The following is an 8,943-nucleotide window of genomic DNA, read 5'->3' as shown; positions in this document are numbered from 1 at the left end:
CCACCACACGTGTGGCCCGAACGGGGCCAAAACACATGGAGATATGACCAAGGTGAGGTGGAGGAAAGAAAGGTCCACTCTGATACCATGGTGACTTTGGGAGTTTAATTTAAAACCAATTAATAATAAGTGGGGAGGCCCAAGAATTTTTAAGAAGAGAGACAAGGCAATTTGTGTCCGATGTGGGACTAATTCCCATTAGAAGTATATAATTCACATTCATCATTCACAAGAAAAAATCATTGAAAATGATTGCAATCGTTGTTAGAATCTAAGTATGTGAAGAAGATGAAAAAAGAAGGTAGTTCGGGCATTTCAAAAATATTATAATTTGAGGTGAGGTTGAGAAAAAGGCTAATTCGGGCATTTCAAAAATATTATAATTTTTTTTTTTTTTTTTGCTACCATTTTTCATTTTTATAACTATGGACGAGAAATATACCAAGATTATAAGAATATACAAATGATTTTTTTAAAAATGAACGAAATAGAGGAGAGCTACAAGATTCATTATTGTTCATCAAATCTAGTCTCTTTGGTGAACTCTAATGACTTTTTTGATAAGTTTTGGTAGAGAGAACAAATCTCTCAGTATTTTAATGCTATAAAATGTTGAAAGAGAGGAAGTTACAATTTAGAAGATTATTTTTAAGGATTTATTTGAGAAATTTCTTGTGAGGGTATTTCTATCCAAAGCATGAGTTACTATATCAAATAGCCTTATTTTGTGTATTAAAAAAAATTGCATTTTTTTTTTTTTTTTTGTCATTACCATAAACTTATGAATTTTTTATGCTAAATGTCCATTTTTTTTTAAAAATTTTTCATTGAGGTGTAATAAGTAAAAGTTGGGGTGCCAATAGTAGCTCTCTTAAAAAACTTTACTCGTATCACAGACATTGTTGCATGAAAGAGATGAATGCGAGAGAGGTGAAAGAGGAGTTAAGATTGAAGGAGAGTAGCGGAGACGGTGGTGATAAGGTCGTTGAAGAGGATTCATCAAAAGATGATTCGTCAGATTGTAAGGCCATCAATGGAGGTCAGTAGGTTTTTAATTTAAAAATAAAAATCTTTGAAGCAGTGTTCGACTCCAAAAGCTTGATCCCTCCCTCTCAGATCTGTTGATTCTGCTCTACAATCTATGAATTTTTTATTTTTTATTTTTTAAATTCTGATTTTCGGTCCTTCCAATGGGAATTCGAGTTGGTAGATGTCGATCTTCATAGCTACATCTGAATGAAAATCGAATTTTTTTCTGCACTAAATTTTGGAAATTTATTTTCGACGAAAAAGAGTACAATCGAAAATTTCGGAGCGATCTTTGAATTTGTTGAAATTACGTTTGTATGCAAGTGAGATTGTTGAACCATTTTTCTCGATTTCGACATCAGATTTATTATTATTTTTCTTTCCTAATTTGTTGTTAATTTTTCTGGTTTCTTAAATTATTATTTTTAGAATAAAATAATAAGTAAAAAGCGTAATATTTTCCGGAGGTTTTGAATTGGACAAACATTAATGGCTTAATTCCACAATATTACTAATAATATCAATAATCCATAAAAAGTTGGATTTGAATTGTGCACCTAATTTTTCTAAATGTATAGACATTTATCATCAATGGAATCTCCATTTTTAAAATAAAGGTGTGGAAAATGTTGGAGAATAAGATACATTTATTTAAATGAATGAGACAATGTTGAAACCTTAAAAATAGTTAAGGCTTACGCCCCGGGATGAGGCTCATTAAAAACACTTTGAAGTGTATGGTTGAAACATAAAAGAAGTTAAGGCTTATGTCCTCTGTTGTCAAAAGCCCCGTCTAGTCACCTGCTTTTCCCGCCTAGGCCTTGCCCATTTTAAGTGGGTTTCAAAAACTGGGGTAAAAATGATATTTTTATGACATAATTTTGTATAAATTGTGTTTTAAAGTGTATTTAATCAATTTTAGAACTAATGGATTTCTCAAATATTTAGCTAAACTTGTGAAGTGTGTCTAAGGTTAAAAAAACTAGTAGGTGGCATGTGCAAACACACATATATGGAACAATTTAGAATTTATGCACAATTAAAATTACTTCAAAAAATGAATTTTGAAATAAATAATCTTAGATTTTCATAATTTATCAGTTAATATTTAAAGGTATTTTTGTAATATAAAATATTAACTAAGCAGGTTTCAAAGATAACATGATAAAAATATATTTATGTTATTTTGGGAAACAAAAAATGAACTAATGTGGTTATACTTATGGGTAGCGTTCAAGGGCAAACTTTTTAGCAAACTTTTTGGCAAAACATTTTTCAAAACATGGGTTAGAGGTTTTGGAATGGGCTGATTTTTGGTGAGGATGATCTCTACGGTGAGGAGATCATTCTCACCAAAAATCAGCCCATTCCAAAACTTCTAACCCCATCAAAAACAGTTTACAAAAAATGGACGGTCCACGATGTTTCAGCTTGTAAACATGGGTTAGAAGTTTTGGAATGGGCTGATTTTTGGTGATGATGATCTCCTCGCCATAGAGATCATCCTCACCAAAAATCAGCCCATTCCAAAACCTCTAACTCATGTTTTGAAAAATGTTTTGCCAAAAAGTTGGCCATTGAACGCCCCCCTATACTTATAGGGTCTTGGGATTGTAGTTTTCTTCATTTTGACAAGGATGACCTTGATAATAATAAGTTAGATGAAAATGTGGGGGCACTTTTGGTCATCCAAAGGTTGGTGTCAACAAACACGTATTCAAATTTATCTTATTATAATAGCAAAGATTTGTGAGGAGTATCAAATTACTTTAGTATTGGCAGTTAAATTATTTTCATTTTTCTTATATATTAGTTGTGTTGACTTACAAGTTTGTTTAGTAGTTGATGACTTATTATTATCTTGGTAATGACATCTACATTAATTTTTTGCTCTTTTTGTATGATCTTTACTTGTATAAAAATTAAAACACTAATTATTTTTTGTTGCTTAGGCCCTGCCTAGGCCCTAAGAAGTTCCACTGCTTAGGCTGCCTAGCGCTTTTAACAACCTTGCTTATGTCTCATACCAAGAGACCCATCAAAGGCATACGCCTCATTGTGAGGTTTATGCCTCACATTATATTTTTTTTCCTACTTTCTCATATTTTAAATAATATGTTTTTTCATCATTTCTCATTTACTTCTTTATTTTAGTAATTAAGCAAAGGTTGTATAAAAATTTCTTCTTTACTTTCATTTATTGTTGTTAGCATGCAACATAATGAGAATACTTACAATCATGGTTTAAAATATTGAAATGTATAGGTTGATACATATCGGTATTGGTCCTGACTGATACAAAACATTGAATATTTCGGGAATGTATCGGATTTGTGTCGAATGTATAGGTCAATACCGTATCGGGTTTGTGTCGAATGTATAGGTCAATACCATATCGGTTTCATCTACCAAAACATTCAATCGATACAATATTTTAAACTATGCTTACAATTAAGTTTGAATACACAATAGTCATATATGCAAAGCAAACAATAGAGAGTTGGTTGTCTCGATTATGGGTATTGTATTATTTTGGTGTAAAATTTTTCTTTGAGGACTTCCTAGTCCGATGGGATAGGGTTTGTAATATTCCCACATTGTAACTTTTGTTATCTTTGTACTTGGGTTGGTAATCTTTCAATAGTTTATTATTTTGAACAAAAGATATGTAGATGAGTAAACCTTTTTTGGCATCATAACATGTATAATTATGTTTCGGAAGATGTTATATTTGAAATATATAATAAACTAAAATAATATCTTATGTATTATAATATATATATATATATATATATATATATATATATATATATATATATATAGGGTGGGGTTCCGTAGACACATAAAGCTACTCATAAAGCTACAACGTTTTTGTCTTATATGGTTAAAAATATTCGGAATAGGCTGATTTTTTGTGAGGATGATCTCTATGGTGAGGAAATCATCCTTGCAAAAAATCATCTCATTCCAAAACTTCTAACCACATCAAAACTGATTTATAAAAATTGGATGGTCTAAAATTTTTCAACTTGTAAACATGGGGCTAGAAGTTTCATAATAGGCTGATTTTTGGCAAGGATGATCTCCTCACCGTAGAGATCATCATCACAAAAAATTAGCCCATTCCAAACATTTTTGCCCATATAAGACAAAACACGTTGTAGCTTTATGAGTAGCTTTATGTGTATACAGATCCTAATCCATATATATATATATATATATTATATATTTTCATAATTTTTAAAATATTTTCTATATTTTATGTTTCATCTTTTTTTCCCGTTTCTTTCTCGTTTTTTCGAAAGTTTTCCCTTACCGTTTTAAACCCGTACTCCGACTTTGTGGCTATGATCTCAACCTCCCTTAGTTTCTCATTTTTAATATATTTTCTTTATATATATATATATATGGGAAATGTTCAACACCCTACACTTTACCCAACAATTTGCCCAACATGTTCAGTCCTACATGGGTTAGAAGTTTTGGAATGAGCTGATTTTTGGTGAGGATGATCTCCTCACCAAAAATCAGCCCATTCCAAAATTTCTAACCCCAAGTTACAAGTTGAAAAATCGTGAACCGTCCATTTTTTGTAAACCATTTTTGATGGGGTTAGAAGTTTTGGAATGGGCTGATTTTTGGTGAGGACGATCTACTCACCATAGAGATCATCCTCACCAAAAATCAGCCTATTCCAAAACTTCTAACCCATGTAGGACAAAACACGTAGGGTAAAGTGTAGGGTGTTGAACGGGACCCTATATATATATATTTAAGCAAAGGAAACAATTGATTTGATTTGATTTATAAATAATTGGTGGGTAGTATTTAGTATTATAGAGAGGGAGTTATTGAAGAAATAATATTTAGTTATATTTTTGTTATAAACATTAGATTGTTATTTATAATAATCTTTCAACTATTTAGTATATATCAATGATGACGATATTCTTCATTAGGAAGAATTGATAATTAGTATATTAGGTTAATTTTCATATCTTGGTTGATGTAATATCTATAGATACCTTATTAAGATTCACGTAACAATCATCCAAGAATCAGTAATAAGTTTAGTTTCTTCAGCAAAGATACCCTTATCTTGTTTGGTTGGTTGGTCCGCCCTTTTAGCTGCAATTGCAGAGCCCCTGAATAAATTGATCTTGCTTATATGAAATAGAGCTTGGGATCTGACCAGCTGAGTTTGACTCTGTCAATCACCAAGTCCTTCTCAGTCATTGTAATGGCTAAACAGAAAGCAACACTGAAGTCCAAAGTGGTACTTTGGCTGTGGCTATAAACTATCAAATCAATTCCAGGGACACAGGGCAGATAGAGCAGAAAATTTCTTTTTCATGTCTAGAAGTGAATATGGAAATATGGGGCTCTAACAATTAGTCCAAGTGGCTTTAGTGGCTAATTTTTTTGTACTTGATTCTTGGTTCGAAGCTGAAATACGCATTTCCAATGCAGCAGATGAAGCTAATCTCACATCCAAAAAAAAAAAAAAACAAACTCAATAGTCAGACCCAAGTGTTAATTGTTTTCTCAGAGTTGACCCTCTTTCAAATCATTCCCCTACCAGCCTAATAAAACTGGCCTAAAAATTGAGTATTTTATAGATACAGTTTTGATAATGATTTTGAAATCTATCTCATCCAGATAATTTAGATTCTTAGAATGACTCATGGCTTGCTAAGTCAATCTGGTCGAATTTACTGAGCAAAATTGTACAGAACCCGATCCGTATGTTTTAAAGTTTGAGCTCTCCTTCCATAGTTTTTTGCTTATCTGTTGTGTTTATATAAGATAGTGACGAACCCTTTTGTTTGTTTGGTTTTTTTTTTTTTTTTTTTTAAAATGTTTCAATCGGTAGGATTTCAAGAACGACAGTTTCCCCTGGAAAACATTCAGATTTGCTCCAACCACGAGGACTGCGAGACACGCCGAGCCCAGATTAAGATGACTAAAGGTTTCATAGCCAAGGAGCCAGTGAAAGGGCATATGGCGAGTTCGATCTTTTTGTTATTAAAGACAATTATTTCTGTAGAGATGACAGAATAGAAGTTAGATGATTATGATAATAATTAAACAAAAGCAGCCCATTTGTCCTAATTAACAGCTAACTATGCCTGGTAGGTTAACGTCGTGAAAGGTCTAAGGCTATATGAGGATATCTTCACTGATTCAGAACTCTCGAGGCTCACAGAGTTTATCGATGAACTTCGTCTTGCTGGTCGCAGTGGAAAACTCTCAGGTGGGTTCCCTCTTATCAGTCTCCTCAGATCTCAAAACCAACTATCTGGAACTAGGTTTTCCTGACAATGTCCTTAAATGTGTGTGTGTGTGTGGAATCAAGATGACGACTAACCCATTTGCTAATTCAGTTATTCGTGACATCCAATTGACTCTTATTGTCTTTATATGAATTATTCTAGGTGATACGTTTATTTTATTCAACCAGCAGTTGAAAGGAAATAAAAGAGAGCTAATTCAGGTTGGGGTTCCTATCTTTGGACAGGCTAAAGAGGAGGCAACAAGTAAATACACGAGCTTCTGTGTGTGTGTGTGTGTGTTTTGTTTTTCTGCATGGATGCTTATAACTTTTTGTTTTTTGGTCCACGTAGCGATGGATGCTTATAACTTTAGGTAAGGTTGTGAGTACTCTCCCTGCAGAAAAAAGTAAATAAAATGCTTATTATTACCACATCTGGACCAACCCATCGCTACGTGGACCAAAAAACAAAAAGTTATAAACATCCATCGCTACGTGGACCAAAAAACAAAAAAGTTATAAACATCCATCGCTACGTGGACCAAAAAACAAAAAGTTATAAACATCCATCGCTACGTGGACCAAAAAACAAAAAACAAAAAATGTTTTCTTCCATACACTGAACGTTTTCTTCGTCTTTTTCCGTAAGCTGTTTTCTATTAGTAGTAGTAGTGTTAGCTACAATAAATAAAGAGTGACCCTACTTGTTTCAATCTCTATAAATCAGGTATATTTTCTTCTCTTCTTATATCTCTTCGTCTTTTTCGTCTCTTGTTTTCCGATTTTCACTCTGTATCACAAAGATTGAGAATGGCAAACCTAGCATTCCTGCGCTAGACTAGTACCTTTGAGTCAATAACCTCTCTTCTTAACTACTTTCAGCCTCAGGGAGATCATTATCATCCTCATCAAGATAATCAGCCTACCAATCATCATATTCAACAAGACGACTTGTTGGGAAAGCAATTACTGGTTTCCTACATCTATCCAGCTGCCATTGTTCTTCTAGCCATACATTTCCAAATTCGACCACACGTTCCTTTGTCCTTCTACTTACTTTCCATCACCCTGTTACTCTCCTTTTCTGCTACCTTGATTGGTGATTCCCTCTCCTCCTCCTCCTCCTCCTCCAAGTTTCAAACTTTCTCCAAATTCCTTAAACAAATGGGATTTGTATTTTCAGTGCTTAGTTTCTTTATTACCATAGAGATCACACTTCCTCCCATTATATTTGTGAAGTGCTTCTCTTGGCTCATTTGTGCCCTTTCTATGTTTTCTTTATTCATCAGTAATTACTACTGCACAGGGACTCACAACAACACTACTACTATTACTGCTACTCCAGAAGCTCAGCCATGAAGAAGAGAAGGAAACGACCCTGTCCAATTTCCCTTTATTTACTATTAATTACGGTTTTTTTTTTTCATGGGCTTTGATTAAATCTCTCAATGATGGATTTAGAGGAGGTTGTATGTGATTTTAATTACTAATGATTTTATTTTTTATGTTGTATTTTTTCTATGATATAAAATTTATTTATTTCTTGATTAAAATGAAATTAGGGATATTTAACAAGCCAAACGTCCAACCGGGCCAAAATTACCAAACTCAGGCTAACCCGAACTCAACTGGATTTTCCAAGATCAAACTGGGGTTGAGCTCGGGTTAGTGAGCTCAAGCCCGATGGTCAGATTGAGTTGAGCTCAGGTTGAGGGTTCTACCACATGGGTTGAACCTGAGTTTACCGCCCAGGTTGCAGCCCTACTAGTAATGATCTGCACAATTAAACAACGATGATTCCAAATTACCAAAGACAAGTAGCAGAAAAGAATTATACGAAGGGTGCGGAGTTTAATTCTAACCACCTTAGATAGTTAAACTTAAAAATATAAAAATGATACAAAACTCGACCCGGTATTAATGTTAATTAACATATATAATTTGAAACTCTTAAATAATTCAGCTCACCCAATTTAAGAAAAGTTACTAAAATTAACAAAACAAAAGATTCTAATGAGGCAAAACCTAGAAAATAATCCCTGCTGAAAAGACTCGCAATCTGCCTAAATCATTTTCTCAAGCGATATCTGAAGTGGGCTCTACCACTTGTGTTTCCATAGGGGAAGGTAATGCGAGAAGCCTTCCTCTTTGTGCACGCGGCGGGAGATGTTTCACGGGTTTCTTGGATCCAACGGTCCAAGGCAAGAAAACACCGGTACCATCACGTGGCATCCTTCTGGGGTTCATAACCATGGGCTGCATTGGGGCCAACATGACAAGTGGGGGATGGAGGAATCCCAATTTGGGGATTACTTCCATGGACTTGTAACCACTGAGGACTCCATTCGGCATTCTGTATGGTTGTATCACTCCTGGTTGCCATTGTGTCATTGCCTTAGCCAAGGGAGGGATGGTCGAAGTTGGTTGGACTTCGTTGGTATTAGGACGGACCTTGAAAAATGTGATGCTGACCCTCTTGTTTGGAGATGGGCATATGACGTGCTTCGCCATTTCTGCACTATTCCCACGCATGACTAGGAGGGACCTGCATGGCAATCAAAATTACCCCAAGAAATGAGACAATGAGTCATATAGTAGGGGAGGAAAGAATTTCTTGCAACACAGGTGGTAAGAGTGATGTG

The 8,943-nt window shown here is 34.3% G+C and overlaps 1 protein-coding gene across 2 annotated transcripts; it reads left to right on the top strand.

Annotated features, from left to right (window-relative positions):
* The first annotated feature begins 910 nt into the window (after positions 1 to 910).
* On the top strand, positions 911 to 6,694 carry LOC147380618 (RNA demethylase ALKBH10B-like). 2 transcript variants are annotated; one of them, XM_086431448.1, is made up of 4 exons: positions 911 to 1,039; positions 5,903 to 6,033; positions 6,166 to 6,283; positions 6,465 to 6,694. In XM_086431448.1, exons 1-4 carry the CDS (start codon positions 916 to 918, stop codon positions 6,677 to 6,679), a joined length of 588 nt encoding a protein of 195 aa, XP_086287574.1. In that variant the 5' UTR covers positions 911 to 915; the 3' UTR covers positions 6,680 to 6,694. The 2 variants fall into 2 exon arrangements, with proteins under 2 accessions (XP_086287574.1, XP_086287575.1); XM_086431449.1 differs by having other exon boundaries at positions 6,494 to 6,581.
* Positions 6,695 to 8,943: the final 2,249 nt, after the last annotated feature.

This window comes from Akebia trifoliata, unplaced genomic scaffold, assembly GCF_017979445.1.
Source record: "Akebia trifoliata isolate Shusen 1 unplaced genomic scaffold, ASM1797944v1 Contig01213, whole genome shotgun sequence".
Classification (NCBI taxonomy): Eukaryota; Viridiplantae; Streptophyta; class Magnoliopsida; order Ranunculales; family Lardizabalaceae; genus Akebia; species Akebia trifoliata.
The sequence above is the reverse complement of the archived record's forward strand: the minus strand, read 5'-3'. Positions and strand labels throughout refer to the sequence as shown.